This window comes from Gorilla gorilla, chromosome 2 (assembly GCF_029281585.2).
Source record: "Gorilla gorilla gorilla isolate KB3781 chromosome 2, NHGRI_mGorGor1-v2.1_pri, whole genome shotgun sequence".
NCBI lineage: Eukaryota > Metazoa > Chordata > Mammalia > Primates > Hominidae > Gorilla > Gorilla gorilla.
The window spans coordinates 10,936,510-10,957,731 of NC_086017.1; the positions used below are offsets into that span (position 1 = coordinate 10,936,510).

The following is a 21,222-nucleotide window of genomic DNA, read 5'->3' on the forward strand; positions in this document are numbered from 1 at the left end:
TTTTGTAGCACAATATTAATTTTATTTCTTGTGATATTAGGACAAATAATGTTTTCTAATATTTGAGGTGTGAATTGAAATTAAGAAAATATGAGCTGACATTACTGGAACTCGCAGAACAAATGTATGTGTAGAAAGCATCCATTTAGGTTGCTTTATTTTGGATAATAATATTAATATTAAATTGAATTAATATGCAACAAAAATATGCTTATTAAAATATTCGTGTTTGTACGTTTTTCATTTCATGACAATTTTGTCTTTTTCAGACTCTTGAGATACTGACTGGAAGATAGACTGTTTTTTTCCACCTGATTGTATGGGAGAAATTTTTGACCTTAGAAAGTGGAAATGAGGTTGCTATGGAAACTGGTAATTCTGCTGCCACTCATAAACTCTTCTGCAGGTAAAGTGTTCTATTATTATAAGTTTTGATTGATAAATATATTGGCATTGTATTTCTTTCTACGGGTGAAGCCATTTTCAAAATGCACAATTTGTATGTTATTTGAATGACTAAGTGATAATGTTTTGAAGGTAACCTCTATGACTCAGACAGGGAAAGTTTAATCCTTAAAAATGTATCAAATGCCAGTTTTAAATGGAAACTAACATTATTACATTTATAAATTGACAAATATGACATTTTTATACAATGTAATTATGTAATATTTAATTATATAATATACTATGACATTTTTATAAAAGAATGTAATTAAATATTTTTATCACCAATAAACAGTGAATAATTATTCTTATTTTCATTATAGTGAAGTCTTTAAAAAATTAAAATTAAAATACATATTTTCTCTCATGTTTAGAAATTGATATGGCAAAAAAATCAAAGCTATATTCATTTAGAAGAAAAGGTGATATAGAATGTTACCTCAGAACTAGAAATAACCTTAGATATATTTTCTTTTTAATTATTTTAAAAGAATAGACAAGAACATGTTCTTTTATTCAACTTGAACATATTAATATCTGTGTATCAGTTAACTTTTGCTTTGTAATAAGCCACACCAAATGTGAGTGTAATAAAATAACAAATAATCATGTATTTAGTTGACAAATCTGTGGGTTAACAATTTACGATGGGCTCAAATGGGTCTTCTTTTGGTTTTTGCCTGGGTGCACTGCAACTTCGATGAGCTGAGTCATCTGAGACATGACTAGTCTAGAACATTCGTAACTGAGACAACTGTGCTGCCATGGCTGTGGTCCAAATGTTACCCTCTATGAGTCTGGGTTCTTTTACATGGTGGCTGCTCAGGGTTCCAAGAAAACAAAAGACAGAAGAATGCAGCATTTCTTGATGCCAAGGCTTGGAACTGCTACCTTGCCATTTCTGTGAGTTATTTTGACAATTATAAGTCACAAGACAAGTCCAGCTTCAATAGATGTGGAATGACACTACATCTCTTGATAGAAAAGCTGCAAAATTATACCATAAAAAGGCCATAGAAATAATAAAGGCAATAATCGTGGCTGTTTTTGTAAACAACCAACCATAGTCTTTTACAAATCATAGAGTTCATAATTACTGAGCTTAATTGTCAAGATTAATTGTTGAGCTTACCTACATGAGTTGTTACAGAGCATGGACATTGATTAGATCATATGATTATCAAAGAAGCCTCTCTTCTACCACACCATGCTTCTTCCCCCCGACTATGTGTTGATAGGTACTAGTGAAGTTTCACATACTTATAACAAAGCAGTAATACATTGACAGACATGCAGGAATAAACATAATAATTTAAAAGGCAGAAACACAGTAATTGTAAAGGACATATATTATATATTTTATAGCAATCCTGAGAAATAGATATGCTGATCTTAAAATGAATGAGAATGCTAAAATATGCAGAAATCAAACAGGAGAATCAGAAAACCATACAAATAAAAGCAATTTTACCACTAGCAAAGCTAGCAGCTAGAAGTGCCATAGTTATATTTACTCAAAGTGATTACAGTATTTTGATTGGTGACACCTCTAAGTCTCAATAACAAGGATTTGGGATTAAATAATAATGTATTCTTTTTTTTGGTAATAGATTAAGAAACGACAGAAAAAACTCATCAAGGTGCCCCCAAATCATATATGTGTGAATAAGAATTATATTCCTACCCTTAAGTTTCATCTTCCTGTCAAAATTCAACTTTAACATTTTGCCCTTTAAATATGTATATTGAATTAGCATAGGATCTCTAAAAGACCTTTTGTGTTAAATTAAAATAAATTATTAGTCTCAGAACACGTATCAAATCTGAGAAATACTCCAGCTCTTATATTCACTTTTATTTATCCAAACTGGATGTGATTCGACATGTCCTGTTGCTTTATTCTGATGGGAGAAATCATCATATACCCTTGGTGCACAATTTCATTGTGAAAGAACAGATTGGATCTATTTTTTTAAAGCCATAGCTACTTAAATGAGATAATCTAAGCTAAACATTGCCCCAGAGGTAAGGATGTTGATAATGATATACACAAGACAACATTGCTTTAAATCTGTTTGTTCTGTTAGAGGTTTCGTGGTGTGTCTCCCTATTCACAGATACTATTTTAGTTTAGAAAATTAGATTGTCTGATGATAGAGTTCTGTGACTATGCATAGTGATAATATCTTGTGTTTCCAAAACATACTTTTTATTCATTCTGAAATGCCAGCAAATCTTTCACAATTACTTACTTTTTCCTTGCTATTTTAATTATTATAATTTGTCTAACAGGTTGATACTTTAAATCTCCCTAGACTCTAAATTAAAATTTAAAATTTTTTGACAACCTCTCCTCTCATTTTCTAAAAATTAACTACAACTTCTAGTGCTTTTACTATAGTCACGGCCTCACAGGCCTTTACAATGAAACTTAATCCATACAGTCATACATGATTGATTCTGGGACACTTTTAAAGTTTTGAGTACTTAAAAGTTTAATTGTTCTATTTTAGTATTTTTAAAATATTAGAAGAAAATGAAGGCCCGTTTAATTAGGAAATACAGTTAATAATTATATACTTTTTAACTGTTTCATTGATATGCATGACAGGCTAAATAATGGCCCCAAAAGATACCTAGGTCCTGATACCTGGAACCTGTGAGTGCTACTTGATACAGTAAAGTGGATTTTGCAGATGTGATTAAGTGAAAGATCTTCAGATGGGGAGATTAAAATGGCCCTGGACTATCCAGATTGTAAGAAGGAGGCAGAGTTAGACCTGACAGAGGGGAAGGCAATGAGGCAGCAGAGCAGAGGGAGACGTGAAGATGCTGCATTGCTAGACTTCAAGACTGAGGAAGGGATCATGAGCCACGGGGTGTGATGAAGGAAGCTCTAGATGCTGGGAAAGGCAGGGGCACAGATTCTCCCCTCTATCTATGGACTGAGCATGGCTCTGCCTGCACCTTGTTTTCAGCCCTGTGAATCCCATTTTGGACTTCTGACCTCCAGGACTCTAAGAAAATAAATATGTACTGTTTTAAGCCATAACATTTGTGGTAACTTTTATAGAAGTCATAAGAAACTGAAGTTTCTTCCTCACTATGCTTTAAGCTTCCAGATGGCAGGGACTATATCTTGCTGGTACTTGGTAGGGATTCAGTAAATATTTGTTAAATGAATGAATTAATTAATTACCAAAAGTTAATGTTGTTGGTTCTATTTATGTTATCACAGTAGAATAAATTTAGTCATATAATATCTTCTGGGGAACTGTTAGTCTGGTTCATTCCTTTATGGTTGCCAGTGTGTATTAAAGTTACGGTCATAAGTTTCTAGAAATAGAATTGTAGTAACGTTTTAAAAGTTTTAAATCATGCCGTATTTGAAACTCTGTGAGGGCAGGAAACTTCATCTGGTTTATGCTTTACTGATTCTCCATCCCCTAATACACGGATTCTAAATATTTGCTAAATGAATAAAAGAAAGCAGGTTCATTCACTTCAACAAATATAGAAATATATTAGAAACTATGATTTGCCAGGCAAGGAGCTTGATGTTGACCTTCAACAATAGGTCCATAGTCCCTGCCCTCTTCAACCTGACAGTCTAAACAGGGAAACCAGCAAGTAAGTCCACTTAAACTGAGATTCTGCCCCTTGTGACAAAAAAGTTCTTGACTAATACAGCTTTAAAAATTTGGTTTTGAGGTTGAGTTAGTAACAGAACTCTGCTGGGATAAATGCTTATTCACTAATGAAAATGAGGAAAAGAGCAAATAAAAGAATTTTAAGAAGTCACAATAATTCCTGGAAGGAAACAAAATCAAGAGGTTTAATGTAGACTAAGAACGTTTATTCTCAGCCCTGAGTTACTGAAAAATCGACATTTCTTAAAGCAGAAAAAATATGTTAATGAGATAATTTGGATAACCAAATTAATAAACGGAGAAAAACTTATAACTGTAAGTCTACTTTTTGTCTTTGTAGACAATGCACAGATTGTTTTCATGAAGAAATATTTTATTTATCTATTTATTTATTTGTTTGTTTGTTTGTTTGTTTGTTTGTTTGTTTTTTGAGATGGAGTCTCCCTGTGTTGCCCAGGCTGGAGTGCAGTGGTGTGATATCAGCTCACTGCAACCTCCACCTCCTGGGTTCATACAATTCTCCTGCCTCAGCCTCTTGAGTAGCTGAGATTACAGGCACGCACCACCATGCTGGGCTAATTTTTTGTATTTTAGTAGAGACAGGATTTCACCATGTTGCCCAGGCTGGTCTCAAACTCCTGAGCTCAGGCAATCCACCCACCTCAGCCTCCCAAAGTGCTAGGATTACAGGCATGAGACACCACACCCGGCCCAGAAATATTTTATTTTTTAATAAATACTAAACAATGTCAGTAATGGGTAGAAGCTGAAAAACCACGTAGGGTCAAATTTTGTTGACCCTAGAATGTCACCTGCATAAGAAACCCAAGATTAACTGATGTGATTAACTGTCACATTTTCCCACAGTGAAAAATTCTCAGAATGCACAAGATGATTCTATTTTATTAAATCTTTCACCTTACCGTGGCTTTTATGTAAAATTTGAAAAATATTAGACAGATTTCAAAATTTAGTTCCAATCTTTAAAAATTTGATAATTATTAAAAATGTTTAATAAATACTTGATGATAATAGGTTGAATCGTGTGCTATATCTGTTCTTATGAGTTAACCAGGGTTAGAGATAGCACAATTTTATCTGCGGACTATTAGAAGATCTGCAGTCCTTAAGAAGAGTGTCAGTGAGTGTCAATGGCTGCTATTATAACTCAAACATAATAAACAATAGCAGAATAGTAGTTACAAGGGATGTGATTTTCCTGATACTAAGTATTCATATCATCTTAAGAATTTCTGCCTAATGTATTCTCTTTTAACATTCTTATTTTAACTAAGTACTACCATTTAAATGGTAGTTTATAAAACATTCACTTGGTTCATAAATATAACCACTTTTTTGTCATTTGTGTTTGTTTTGCCATGGGTTAAGGACTTTTATATGTATTTTATGAAATTATGGACTGAATACCTATTTGGTTAGTCCTGAAGAAGTACCAGTTATTCAGTGTGAGACTTGGTTTTGTCATGAAGAAGTGCAATAATTCAAGAAAGTCAACATAGAGCTAGTCACATTTATTGGCAGAGTAGAATCAAAGCCCTCCTTGAGGCATTCTAATTATTGTATTATGCCAACAGGGCCTAATGAGCTGGTTTCTCCTACTGTATTAATTACTCTTGAAGAATAAACTGAGACTCAAAATTATAATAAGTCTTTACAGCCATCATTTTTATGTAATGTTTGCTGACAAATGTGGTTATATTATTTTCAAAACTTCTCCCAAAGTAGTTGACTTTTAACACTAAAATAAAGTTATTTTTAGGGCTGATACCCATAAAGAAAGAAAAAATCTATTTTGTCGGTATTTTTACATAGCTTACTTCTTTGTAAATAACACAGCCTGAAAGTGAATCTGGGAGAAACTGTCCCTCTTTCTAAATACTCACAGTCAGGCACCTAGGAAAAAGGGACATTGGAAAGTATTTATGATTGCTTGAATTTCACTCTATTTCAAACATAGCCTTTTATTGAATTGAGAGGCAGAGCAAATGAACTACCTGAGAGAGAAAACCAGAAGAATGAAAATACTCACTATGACCAAGATTTCTTCAAAGACAACGATGTATCACACAGCAAATCCATGAAAATTGGCAGGTGTAATAAACCTGCTTTGCTCAAGGATCCCAGAAGCACATAATGGATATTCCTTTCGGTCAGAGTGCGAATGAATATTGAGTACATCACAACCCACACTCTGCCTACGGTCGTGTTTGGATTTATTGTTAGCATAATGGCACCTTTAGGAATGGAACACCAGGCTGTATTTTTAAGCCAAGTGACATCTTCGCAATTTCTAATAGAAATGGTCCAATTTAGAAATGCTGAAAACACCATTTTCATGCAATGCCTGCTGATAAAGGTGGTTATATGATTATCAAACCTTCTTCCAAAGTAATTGATTCTTAAACCTTAAATGAAATTGTTAGGACTGATAACAACGTAGGAAAAAAATTATGTTTTGTCAGCATTGGGGGGAAATGATTGGTATGCAGACTGGCATACTATAGGAAATGTAGGCTCTTAGTTGAATGGAATGTGAGTAATTGTGTTTTCACCATGAAGTCTTTGAAGGAGAGGGTCAAGTACTCTATGGAAGTAATAACACCAGGTCATATTTTCACTTTAAGGGTACTCAAAAATAGCTATGCCATGACTTGAAAATAGCATGGAAGGATTCATAATATTTTTCTTTTCTTTTCTTTTTTTTTTTTTGAGATGGAGTTTTGCTCTTGTTGCCCAGGCTGCAGTGCAGTGGCACAATCTTGGCTCACTGCAACCTCTGCCTCCCAGGTTCAAGCAATTCTCCTGCCTCAGCCTCCCAAGTAGCTGGGATTACAGGCATGCACCACCACACCTGGCTAACTTTGTATTTTTAGTAGAGACGGGGTTTCTCCATGTTGGGCAGGCTGGTCTCGAACTCCCGACCGCAGGTGTTCCGCCAGCCTCAGCCTCCCAAAGTGCTGGGATTACAGGTGTGAGCCACTGCGCCCGGTCCAGGATTGACAACATTTTTCTTCCCCCGATTTAAACAACTCCAGATGCTTAAAATCAAACTCCTTGCCATTCCATCAAGTCACGAAACAGTCTGGCTTCTTCTGCCTACCTCTTTCATCTCTACTTTTACTTAACTTCCCTTTGCTCACTGCATTAGAGTCACATTTTTTTCTTATGCTCATCAAAATACCAAGATTGTTCTCTGCTTAGGGTCTTTGCGTGAGCTGTTCAGTCGTGTGAAACACTCTTCACATCTTTCTATGACTGGCTCTTTCCATTATACCCATCTCCAATCAGTCACCTCCATAGTCTGACGTTCCCTTAGGACCTTGTCTGGGTAAGTAGTAGCTTATCCCACTCTTGGTCCTAGTCACTCTTGTCAACCTTTTTTACTGTTTTCGATGAGCTCGTCGCTATCTGAAATTAACTTATTTATACATTGTTTACCAGTGCACTTTCTGCCTATACCTAGAGGAATATAAGTTTTATGTAGTTAAAATATTGTGAGTCGTATAAGTGGCTGCATCACTGATGCCTAGTACAGGTGCCTGACACATGGTACGGACTCAATAAATATTTAAAATAAATGAGCACGTTATTGGCCTCTCAAAATAAGACCCCAAGACTACTTAGGGATAAACCAATATTCCCAAACACCTTTAGCAAATGAACTGGTTATTGTTAGAATCTACTTTTAGGCATAAATGTTTTAGTCACAGTATATATTTTGGGCTTAGGATTTTTTTTTTTAATTTTTAAAAACTATGCTGTATACTGAAAGTAGAAAGCTATTCCTAATTTTTGAAACGAATACAGTTTACTTAGACACACTTGACCTAGGCAGGTGTAACTTCAGTGTGGTTTGTTCAGGGAGTAGTGCATTTAACATACAGCCAGTGCTGTTTCAGTATTACTGGGTAGCAAATACACGTTGACTTTGTGTCACAAATAATTTAAATATTTAAACTTGTGGGCTGTATTTTATCTCAAGATGTATTTTTTTATTCCTTTTTAGTTCTGTCGTTACCAGTCAAGTTAATCCACCATTGCCTCTCCCCCAAGACATTTGTACCAGCTTCCTACAGTTTCTCTCTATTTTGAGGCATCCTCTGTGTCCTTTCCAAGACTTAGCTTATTGACACAGACGCCTATGCAGAGAAAACTTCATAAAGCACGGCTGATGTTGTCATTACTCTATGTCAAGACCTTTACAGATCCCATCTCCTATAAAGTTCAAACTGTCTAATCAAGCATTCAAATTCAATTTCCTTCAACAAATATTGGAAGTTCTCCAATTAATTCAATTCTACCTGTGTCATGAGCCATGCCTTCCCTTACTCTCCTTCATGTATCCTTTATTCAAGTCAGACTGTGCTACTTGTAAGATCTCTGTACTTTTTAAAAATCCCCAAGTCTCTCCTTATATCATTGTGATATTCTGCATTGTTCTTCTTCAGATCCATTTCCATTTATTAAAAGCAAATCCAATCTTTAACACACTTATTCAAATGCTATGTTCATTCTGATTAATCCTCCCAGTAACATATTCTTCCATTTTCTCCTTAAACCTTGATTCTGTGAAGAAGAATTTTGTCATTTCCACACTCTTTGCTTAGAATCAGGTCATTTCTCTCAAATGTATACTCATTCTGAGAAATATATAGTATTTACACTTGTTGAATTTGTAACTGTAGAATTCTTAGTCTTAAAGGGAAAATAAAAACTCAACTCAAATATTTGACTAGTTATACCTCATAACCAGTGCATTAGAGTTTATAAAGCACTTTATGAAGAGTGTTTCATCTGACCTTGATAGTGGGCAAAGGAAGAAACTATATTTGAGTCTCAGACTTTCTTGCTTTTTCTTTTTTCTTTCTTTCTTTCTTTCTTTCTTTCTTTCTTTCTTTCTTTCTTTCTTTCTTTCTTTCTTTCTTTTCTTTCTTTCTTTCTTTCTTTTTCTTTTCTTTCTTTCTTGCTCTTGCTCTTTCCCTTCCTTCCTTTCTTTCCTTCCCTTCCTTCCTTGCTTCCTTCCTTCCTTTCCCTTCCTTCCTTCCTTCCTTCTTCTTTGTTTTTCTTTCTTTTTTTTCGGGTCTCGCTCTGTTGCCAAGGCTGAAGTGCAATGGCGCTATCAAAGCTCACTTACTGCTGGCTTGACCTCCTAGGCTCAAACAATCCTCCTACCTCAACCTCCTGAGTAGCTGGGACTATAAGCATGCACCATTGTGCCTGGCTAATTTTTTATTTTTTGTAGAGACTGTCTCTCACTGTGTTGCTCAGGCTGGTCTTGACTTCTTGGCCCAAGCAATCCTCCTGCCTTGGCCTCCCAAAGTGCTGGGATTACAGGCATGAGTCACTGCACCTTGCCTCTTTTTTTTTAATTTTTAATTTTAATTTTTCTGTGTACATAGTAGGTGTATATATTTATGGGGTACATGAGATATTTTGATATAGACATGCAATGCATAATCACAATATGGAAACTGGGGTATCCAGTCCCTTAAGCATTTATCCTTTGTGTCACAAACAATCTAATTATACTCTTATTTATTTATTTATTTTATGTACTTATTGTCTCTTTTGCCCAGGCTGGAGTGCGGTGGCGCGATTCTGGCTCACTGCAACCTCTGCCTCCCGGGTTCAAGCGTTTCTCCTGCCTCAGCCTTCCAAGTAGCTAGGATTACAGGCATGCGCCACCACACCTGGCTAATTTTGTATATTTAGTAGAGACGGGGCTTCACCACGTTAGCTAGCCTGATCTTGAACTCCCGACCTCAGCTGATCTGCCCGCCTTGGTCTCCCAAAGTGCTGGGATTACAGACATAAGCGACCATGCCTGGCCCTGTTATTTTCAAATGTACAATTAAGTTATTACTGACTAGAGTCACCCTGTTGTGCTATCAAATACTAGGTTTTATTTTTTCTAACTTTTATTTTGTACTCATTAACCATCCCCACCTGTCCCCCTCCCGCCATCCCAGTGTCCTTCCTAGCCTCTAGTAACCATCCTTCTACTCTCTATCTCCATGAGTTCAATTGTTTTCATTTTTACATCCCACAAGTAAGTGAGAACATGTGAAGTTTGTCTTTCTGTGCCTGACTTAGCTTAATGACCTCCAGTTCCATCCATGTTGTTTCAAATGGCAGAATCTGGTTCTTTTTTATGACTGAATAGTACTCCATTTTGCATACACACCACATTTTCTTTATCAATTTATCTGTTGTTGGATACTTAGATTGTTTCCAAATTTTGGCTATTGTGAATAGTGCTGCAACAAACATGGGCGTGCAGATATATCTTCGATATATTGATTTCCTTTATTTTGGGTATATGCCCACCAGTGGGATTGCTGGATCATATGGGGGCCCTAGTTTTAGTCTTAGTTGCTGGATCATATGGTAGCTCTAGTTTTAGTTTTAGAGGAACCCCAAAACTGTTATTGATAGTGGTTGTACTAATTTACATTCTCACCAATGGTGTATGAGGGTTCCTTTACTTCACATCCTCACTAGCATTTGTTATTGCCAGTCTTTTGGATATAAGCCATTTTAACTGGGGTGACATGATATCTCATTGTAGTTTTGATTCACATTTCTCTGATGATCAGTGACGTTGAGCACTTTTTCATATGCCTGTTTGCTATTTTTATGTCTTCTTTTGAGAAATAGCTATTCAAATCATTTGCCCATTTTTTAATCGCATTATTAGATTTTTCCCTATGGAGTTGTTTGAGCTCCTTATATATTCTGGTTATTAGTCCCTTGTCAGATGGGTAGTTTACAAATACTTCCTTCCATTCTGTTGGTTGTCTCTTCACTTCATTGATTGTTTCCTTTTCTATATAGAAGCTTTTAAACTTGATATGATCCCATTTAAACACTGTTTCTTGTCACAGACTCAATTTTTTTTGGCGGGGGGCAGGATTTTCCTCTGTCACTCAGGCTGGAGTGCAGTGGCAAGATCATAGCTCACTGCACCCTCAAATTTGTGAGCTTGAACTATCTTCCCACCTCCACCTCCTGAATAGCTGAAACTACAGGCTCATACCACAATGCCTGGCTAATTTTATATATATACACATACATGTATATATGTATGTGTATATATATGTGTATATATATGTATGTATATATATACACATATATATGTGTATATATGTATGTATATATATACATATATGTGTATATATGTATGTATATATATATACATATATGTGTATATATGTATGTATATATATATACATATATATGTATATATATGTGTATATATGTATATATATGTATGTGTATATATATAGACAAGGTCTTGCTAATTCTTAAACTCCTGGCCTCAAGTGATCCTTTTGCTTAAGACTCCCAAGTAACAGACTCAAATTTATGTAACAGTTAACCTTTAAAATCTGAAACCAATTGTAAGGGGGAAATCACTCAGGGCCTTGTAAGTCATACTAAGGAACTGGATTGTGTTCAAATTACCGCCTAATTACCATAGTGGGGGCTTATTCATGGAGGATATGTGCCAATCCTCCCAGTGGATGCCTACAACCATGAACAGTCCCAAGCCCTATACGTATTATGTTTCTTCAGTCTGATAACAGAGCCAGCTACTAAGTGATTAAAGGTGGGTAGCATACACAGCGGGGGTGCACTGGACAAACGGATGATTTCCTTTCTGGGTGGGACAGACTGGAATGGAGCAGGATGGTGTGGGATGACTGGAGATTTCATCACACTACCCAGAATGCAATTTAAAACTTATGACTTGTTTATTTCCAAAATTTTGTGTTTAATATTTTTGGACCTTGGTTGAGCATGGTAGCTGAAACTGGGGAAACTGAAACCACAGAAAGTAAAACCGTGGATAAGGCGGGACTATTATATATATATATATTTTTTTATTTTGGCAAATATATTGTCATTAATTTTATTTCTTTTTATCTTTTAAAAATAAATACCTTAATATATTTAACTAGTATAAATTGACAGAACAATTAATCTATATAAAAATAATCTGGTTCTCAAACTTAACTTCACATTGGAATCACTTGAGGACATTTAAAAAATACTGTTACTACAATCCCACTTAGAAATTTAGAGTTAATTTATCTGTGTTCAATGTAATCATTCGTTTGTTTTTTTCCCCCTCAAGACAAAGTCTTGCTCTGTCACCCAGGCTGGAGTACAGTGGCGCGATCTCAGCTCACTGCAACTTCTGCCTCCCAGGTTCAAGCAATTCTCCTGCCTCAGCCTCCTGAATAGATGGGATTACAGGCATGCACCACCACACCTGGCTAATTTTTGTATTTTTAGTAGAGACAAGGTTTCATCATGTTGGCCAGGCTGGTCTTGAACTCCTGACCTCGTGATCCATCTGCCTTAGCCTCCCAAAGTGCTGGGATTACAGACATCAGCCACCATGCCCGGCCAATCATTCAGTTTTTAATTTTTATTAAAATCCAAAATATCTCAGTAAGTATAACGTGCATAAATTGTGTCAGTTCAATGAATTTTCATAAATTCAACCTACCCATGTAAGCAGCACACAAATCAAGATGCAGACCATGGCTGGATCCCAGAAGCCCTTTCCAATCACAGCTGAGACACAGAAGGGTAGCCATTATCTGACTTCTCATCACACAATTTACTTTTACTGTATATATATATATATATATATATATACACACTACCTATATGGTCATTTAGTGTGTATTCTTTCGTTTCTGGCTTCTTTCATTCAATATTGGGTTTGTGAGATTCATCCAAGTTGTTGTGTATAATGGCAAGTTTGCTTACTCTCATTGCTGGGTAGTACATTATTCCATTGTATGAATCTTTTACATCCTGCCTTTCCATTCTACTCATGATGGACCTTGGTGTTTTTAAAAGGACCTAAGTGCTTTTAAAAGCTAAGCAAATGATTCTAGTATGCTGTTTCTGAGGTTGAGTATCACCAATGTAGTCATAAATGTACGTAAAAAAAAAGAAAAATTAATTTGATATCCCATTAGGCTTCCATAGAATTTGTGGTAGTGTTTTTAAATTTGCATAATTCTCATTTTTATTTATCTCTAGTTGAAAATTTCTGACATATTTAGCCAGGGTGTGCTGGAGCTGACTCGTAGCAGCTCATGAAAGCTGAGTGTTAGTTTCAGGAATTTTGTAAGCAAGTTGTTTAAACACAGCTATTATTAAAAATTAAATAGACATCCAATTAAAATAATTATATTCAAAATTTCATAAATATTTAAAATTCATTACTTCCAAATTATTTTAGAATATTTTCCTATTACTTATGGTCTTGAGGTTGTTCATATCTATTGTATTTGTATGGTGGAAATATCATATCATGGAAACTACTGTGCATTTCTTCCCAAATTATGTCATGTTATTATCTGGAAATCACTCATGGGGAGTATTTACACCACAGCAATTGGCAAAAGCGACAAAGCAGGTCCTCACTTAGTGTTGATGCTGAAAGAGTTTCAGTAATGGATATAATTTGTATGACAGTGAGAAATACTCTAAGATTATATTGCATATAAGCTGTAATGATAGCAAATGTTTACTGGGAATAAAGTTAGCAGATTGGGATACAATTCCAATTGTCAGGTCATGGTTGAATTGCAACTGAAGCTTAGCTAGAGATAAAAATATTCAATAAAACTTAGCAAAAGCCTTCTATGAAAATCAATTGACTTATGGAATTTATAATAAATTATGATATTATATATTTTATTATTTTTAATTGTGGGCTACACATCACATCCATTGCATTAGTAAATTTGATAATAAACATGTGTATATACATATATACATTTATATGCACACAAATATATGTATCCACATTCTTTTCAGAGACATGGTTGTTAAATAACTGCTAGCATGCTGCTCTGTTGAGCTATGTTTTATTTTTTAGCCATTTTTATTAGTGGAAGTATGCCATGTTTTGCAGATTTATTCGGTACAAAAAATAAGGTAGAGAAGTAAGTACCAAGACCCCATGGTGCCCTTAGGAATATATATATATATATATATATATATATACACACACACACACACAAATATATATATGTTCTGTACATGTATATGTGTGTAGTTATATATTTTCTATACATGTGACATTACACTAAATGATATTGTAATTGTTTTGTCTATTTTAGCACTAATTTAGATTTTGATATTTTATTTTTCATACAGAATTAGTATAAATTGAAGAACAAAGATAACATATTTGGACTCAGTTAAAAAAAAATCTCAACCTGAAGATACCTAATAGGTTACCAGAAAACAGATGAAGAGTTTCTTTCCTCCCTCATAAAAAATCAAACTTGGTTTACTGAACCTTGCAGCTAACAACAGGTGCTGTCTGCTCACTTTGCCAGAAGCTCACAATAGAACAGATTGGGTACACACAGAACTAAAAACAACATTTGAGTAACGAACAAAACCCTCCCAAATGTTCTGACCAGCTCTATAATCAGTTCTTAATATTGAGCCTGGAAACAATAATGATTTCTTTAATGTCAAAATGGGCAAAGAACCTTGTTTGTTTTGTTTTGTTTTACCTGTATTTGTGCACATGGGAATTTCAGAAAGCACTTATAATCAAACACAAAAGTGCTACATTTGGGGTTGTACAGCTCAGAAGGGAGGGGAAAAAAACCCCCTTCTTCTTCGTAAAAGTCTTACAGAGAATCACCAATCACAGAGGGAGAAGTGTGTTCTAATATCAAATCTGTGTGGCTGCACCATCCCTTCTTAATTGCCAATTGTCTTTTCCACTTTGTCCTCTTTCTGTAACATTGCTAAACTGAATCTGAGGCCAGGGCTTTAACTTGATATATCTAAGTTCATGGCCGTACATTTATTTTACTTACTCAAACACTTAGTCTCTCAAATAGAATTGATGATTTGTCAAATGATTTGTTGTTGCATAATGACATAGCTGTGGAAGCCGGATCTTGCTTTATGTTTGAGAACACATTTCCAGAGTCCAAAAGCACGTGAGGATTGATGGCACAGATGGGCTTGAAGAACTGGTTTCAGAAGTGCCATCTTCTACTCAACTGCCAGTTTTTCTGTTTAACATCTAGCTAGACATTCTGACCCTTTGTATCCTTCCATTGCTTATATTTTTACAACGTCAAAATCACTCCAAATGAGAAATGTGGGAACAGAAAAGCAAAGCAAAGAGTATTCAGACCACAGAAAATCATCTGTGCCTAGGGACTGGCCTGGCAGCCTCTTGTTTTCTGTTTGTCCCTTGAAGACAATGGAATTGTAATCCTTGTACCAGGAGATCACAACATCCTTTCCAGTTCTGATTACCCAATGATTCTAAGATGAGAAGCGTTACACAGTTTTACAATTTCTTAATAGTTCTGATGAAAGAATATATGAGGACAACGCAGCTTGTTTTAGCTAAAAGGCAATTTGGGACTCTTCTGTGAATTTTATTTATCCATCTTATGCTATTCCCTTGGGTAATTATGAGTGAATTGCTCTGTACTGTTTTTCATCAGACTTTTTCTGACTGTTATTTTGAAATTATTATCAAGAGCATCACTGAAGGAACATAGTCACAAATGGATAATGCTTATTAAACTGTAGTGTTATATTTGAATGCCACTATTCTATGGCTAAGGTGGTGCTATACCCTCATGTGTCAGCCTTGAAAGCTCATTAATTTGTTTGGTTCTGCCAGTCAGGCTGGAGTGCAGTGATGCGATCATAGCTCACTACAGCCTCGAACCCCTGGGCTCAAGAGATCCTCCTGCCTCAGCCTCCCAAGTAGCTGGGACTGCAGGCACATGCCACCACACCTGGCTAATTTTTTAAATTATTACTACTTTACAGATGAGGTTTTGCTATGCTGCCCAGGATGATCTGGAACTACTAGCTTCAAGTGTCTTCCCACCTCAGCTTCCCTAGTTGCTGGGATTACAGGCATGAGCTACTGTGCCCAGCAAAGCTCATTGATTAGTCTGCCTGTCTGTCAATGCGGTCAATCAGTTAATTCAGTGAGATACTCAGACACTCCAAACAAACTATTAATCTGAGGAGACAACCTGAAACACATGATTAGCAGCTGATGTCGTAAGAACATAAACACTTAGCCAATCTGTAATCAATGGATTCATCTCAATTTAAACTACTGCTTCTTTTGGTGGTAAACATTGAAGAGCAGGGGAAATCTGCACCAGGAAACAAGAAGTCTCACTAGACTGACAACCTTGGCTGAGCTAGAACTATGTTTTCAGAATTTCTCTTCCCTATCCAGATCTGGATTAGAGATGAACAAAAAGGAAATTTGTGTGAGATTTAGAAGGTGGAAATGATGCTACTCTGTGAAAGCTGCATGTAAGTTTTTCTGGTGAGAAAGAGACACAGGTTAACAGAGAGCTCGTCCTCTGTTTCCTTCTTCATATCCGGCTTTTTGTCCCAACTGGTGGCACTACTGACCAACATTGACCTTAGGTCCACTCCAGTTTTAGAGGCAACAGTTCACAAACACTTCCCCTTCACAAGCCCATTCTGGCAGCTGAACTTGCTGGCTTCCTTGCAAGATCTGACTTGACCACCTGCTCCAGTGCCCAAGAGGGCTTGTTAGCAGTATCACTGTGATATTTCCCCTCTCACTTTTGTACCATCATCTTCTCTTACAATTACATAAGGTCTTCCTCCTAAAATGAATCCTCTATTTTACATGATTCACAGTAGTTTTGCTTTCCTGATTGAACCTTAACTAGTATCTGTACAGTTCAAATTTGTCATACATGACAGGGGAATGATATCCAAATCACTATACTTCGGTTTTTCCTATGATAGCTGGTGAATATGGAGGCTTTGGAGGGGCTATAGTTTTCATGTAGAATGTGATTAGGATACTGAAGAAATTCTTGACATATATTAGGACTCAGAAGCCTATGCAACTTGGCATAGGTATTTTTTGTCTCTTCCTCTGTATTGTGAAACCTCCCTGTGCCATTTAGTTTTTAGGCAGCAGTTCCTGCTTACCATCCAAACCCCTTTTGAACCTTACAGAATCCCCAAAAGTCAGCCTTGGCCTTAAGTCCCAGAGTACTGTGCTTTACCTAGGGAGCATGTTAATTCATGCATAAAAATTAAGGACTCAAGGTACATTATATCACTGTACATCTGAGTGGATTTTTTTGTGGCTTAACCTTGATTTTTAGTGCTGTAACCCAAATAAAGAAAAATGCAAGCATGCATTGGAGGGTATTGGGCTGTAATAAGGTAATAAGGACTGTTTCAGTGGTATCATATATAGTGCTTTACAGAATATAGGGTATTTTCTTTTTTTTTTTTTTTTTTTTTTTTTTTTTTTTGAGACGGAGTCTCGCTCTGTTGCCCAGGCTGGAGTGCAGTGGTGCAATCTCGGCTCACTGCAAGCTCCGCCTCCCGGGTTCACGCCATTCTCCTGCCTCAGCCTCCCGAGTAGCTGGGACTACAGGCGCCTGCCACTGCGCCCGGCTAATTTTTTTTTGTATTTTTAGTAGAGATGGGGTTTCACCGTGGTCTCGATCTCCTGACCTCGTGATCCGCCCACCTCGGCCTCCCAAAGTGCTAGGATTACAGGCGTGAGCCACCGCGCCCGGCCCAGAATATAGGGTATTTTCACACCTCACCTCATTTACAGTTCATGATTTCTCATGACGTTATTAGAAGGTCAGAGATGTTACATGCTTGTCCATGGTTATTTGTGTGGCTTGGAGGAACCAGAAACCAACCAAGTGTTCATATCCTAGTGTTCATTTCACTGAAAGATCTGGCTTTTTAATGAAGCCGTTGGCTCTTCCCATTCCCATTCTCATTACCGCTCATCTAGGCTGTTGCAGAAGACTCTGCAATCCTCTTTTCTCCTATTATCAGCCCCACTCTTCCTCCCATTACACCAATAGGAAATCATAATAGTTTTATGTTTCTCATTTTGCAAATGAGTTTCAATGGTCCATCTGCTTGGATCAAACACTTCAAGTGCTGTCCCTTTGCTGCAGAACCAGATAGATTCTTCTCAACCTTGTATTGAAGTTCTATCAGGATTCCAGTGAGCTTTTTCAAACTTTTTTCCTACCTTTCTTCTATAAAGACACTTTGTGCTGGCCAAACTGAGTGCATCACCCCCACTACACACACACACTCACTTCTGCAAGGACTTATAATAATAATAATCACAACAGCTACCTGCATTGACCATTTAGTAGGTGCTGAGTATCTCACTAGTTCTTTACCTATATTACCCAGGCAATAACCGTATGAGATGTGCATTACTATTGTTTCCATTTGTAATGAAGAAATCAAAGCAGAAGAGGTTAAGTGACTTACTCAAGATAACATGGCAGGTCAGTAACAGAAGTTGTATTTTAGCACGAACTGAATTTAAAAACGGCACTCTCAAACTCTCTGTGCCACTGCCTTTCTTCAAGCACTCCCCATTTCTTACAGTGCCTGATCCCTCTGAACGCACATTTTGATTTCTTCCTTCCCTTCAAGGGCCACTGCAAAATCAGTAAGTCTTCCATCATCTCCACATTACCACTTACCCACAGAAAGTCTCCCTCTCTTGAATTCCTACATCTCTGAGAAGATGCATGAGGAAAGAGAAGTATAACTTATAAGTTGGTAACATTCGGTGCTCATTTCTCAGTGTGTTGCTTGGATCCTGGCATGCAGGGGCAGCTCATTGGCATCAACTGTTCTAAGCCCTGGCTAAACAAGAGACAAGCTCTAAGGCATATAGTTACAAATATGGGCAGTAAGGAGTTATCTTGGGAGTGGTGAATGTGGAGGGGCTCTGAGTGGGAAATAGTTCAACCTCATTTTATAGATCCCAAATCTAGGATACAAATCAGTTAAGCCACTTGCCCAGTGTCATTCAGATAACACAAGAGTACCTGGGAGTGCTGAGATCTGAACCCAAGTACACATATATTCTTCCTGCATTTTGCCAAACACAAGGCAATTTCTAGGCTTAGTGAAGTTAATGATGAGCAAAAAAAAGGCACATCCTAGAAGCTCCTGGTCAAATGGCAGAGATGCTAAGATACAGATTAAAATTTTTTTTAAGAAAATACAAGTTTTTAAAATTGTTTTAAAGGAATCAAACTATACATCTCATCCAGATGACAGATGCTACTGGGGAAGGAAGCACAGCACTTATCTATCAGTAGGGCTAGGGAGCTCTTAAGCTGATTAAGGACACAGGCTCCGCAATTAAAAACACCTGTGGCACATATACACCACGGAATACTATGCAGTCATAAAAAAGAATGAGTTCATGTCCTTTGCAGGGACATGGATGAAGCTGGAAGCCATCATTCTTAGCAAACTAATACAGGAACAGAAAAACCAAACACTGCATGTTCTCACTCATAAGTGGGAGTTGAGCAATGAAAACACATGGACACAGGAAAGGGAACATCACACACCAGGGCCTGTTGGGGAGTTGGGAGCAAGGGGAGGGAGAGCACTAGGAGAAATACCTAATGCTTGTGGGGCTTAAAACCTAGATGATGGATTAATAGGTGCAGCAAACCACCATGGCACATGTATACCTATGTAACAAACCTGCACGTTCTGCACATGTATCCCAGAACTTAAAATTAAAAAAAAAAAAGAAAGAAAAGAAAAAGTGGTTGTGAGAGAACAGTGCAGTAGAGTGGTAGTGATGAAACACAAATTATAAATGGTGGAGGAGTTGGGGGAATAAAACAAAAACAAACAAACAAAAACACCTTGGTTCATACCTGGCACCTTACTACTTGGGTGGCAGGGCAAGCTGCTGAACCCCTCTCTGTCTTACATACTGCATGACACATGACACACATTCAAGTCACACTAGTTTTCATTTTTTCCTATCAGTTGCCAATTTCTTATACTAGAGATCTTTACAGGAAGGTCTTACCTAGGTGTTACCTTCCTTTTCATCTAGATGACGTATCTGAAATGTTGCCTAGATGGGGATCCATATCCAATGTATCTTTTTACTCTGTCTCCAAAGTACCTAACATGGCTTTGGTAAATATCTTTTGTTTAGCTAGCAAGCACATATTAAAATAATGAAGTACCATGTGAGTTACAATAATCATCACAAACAGCCATACAACATTTCCTATGCACTTTTACACTCTTTTAATCTCCCAGGTGATTATATAGATATATAGCTTAAACATACCACAAGTCCCTCAGGTGGGCAAATTGTATTGGCCCCATTTTACAGATGGGGAAAATGAGGTAAGGGTAAGAAGCTTGCCCCAAGGTACAGAGTGAGCCAGTGGTGGAACTGGGATTTGAATGCAGGCTGTCTCGGTCCTGAATCTAACTTCTTAGCTGCTAGATTCAACAGCTGTTCAACAGAGGGAAGGGATGCTAACACCCAACATATATTGAGCACTCATATGTGCTTTCAAATAATTCCATGAGTTAGGATCTCAAAATAATTTGACGACATAGGAAATGTCATTCTTTTTTTCATTTCATTTATTTATTTTGAGATGAAGTCTCACTCTGTCACTCAGGCTGGAGTGCAGTGGCACAATCCCACTGCAACCTCCACCTCCTGGGTTCAAGCACTTCTCCTTCCCTCAGCCTCCCAAGTAGTTGGTACTAGAGGTGCACGCCACCATGCCTGGGTAATTTTTGTATTTTTAGTAGAGAGGGAGGTTCCCCATGTTGGCCAGGTTGGTCTCGATCTCCTGACCTCAGGTGATCTGCCCACCTCGGCCTCCCAAAGTGCTGGGACTATAGGTGTGACACATCGCGCCCAGCCTGGAAATGTTATTAACCCTGTGTTTTAGGTTGGGCTCCTCCAGAAGCCGACTTTCAGAAAAAAATTTGAGTGAAAGTAATTTATTTAAAAGATAATCCCCAAAAGCCCCAGTAAATGGTAAGTGAGACAGGGTGAGAAAGGATGAGGTTTGTTATTGAGCAGTGCACATCTAGTGATGACTGAGACTCTGTATACAGGAGGTAGTGTAGAACACACCTCAGTGTCTTATCAGAATGTGACTAAGGGATCAGGAAGCTGGGACACTTGCCCGTCACTGCCCTTTCATCACTGGCATCAACTGTTCTAAGCACTGACTAAACAAGAGAC

The 21,222-nt window shown here is 37.1% G+C and overlaps 1 protein-coding gene across 2 annotated transcripts in view; it reads left to right on the plus strand.

Moving 5' to 3' along the window:
* Positions 1-21,222, plus strand: part of CNTN6 (contactin 6) — a 322,134-nt gene that overhangs the window by 54,721 nt on the left and 246,191 nt on the right. For both annotated transcript variants that reach the window (XM_055381222.2, XM_055381221.2), the window contains exon 2: positions 270-406. In XM_055381222.2, the coding sequence (XP_055237197.1) occupies positions 352-406 (55 nt within the window). In that variant the 5' untranslated portion in view covers positions 270-351. The remainder of the gene's footprint in view (positions 1-269; positions 407-21,222) is intronic.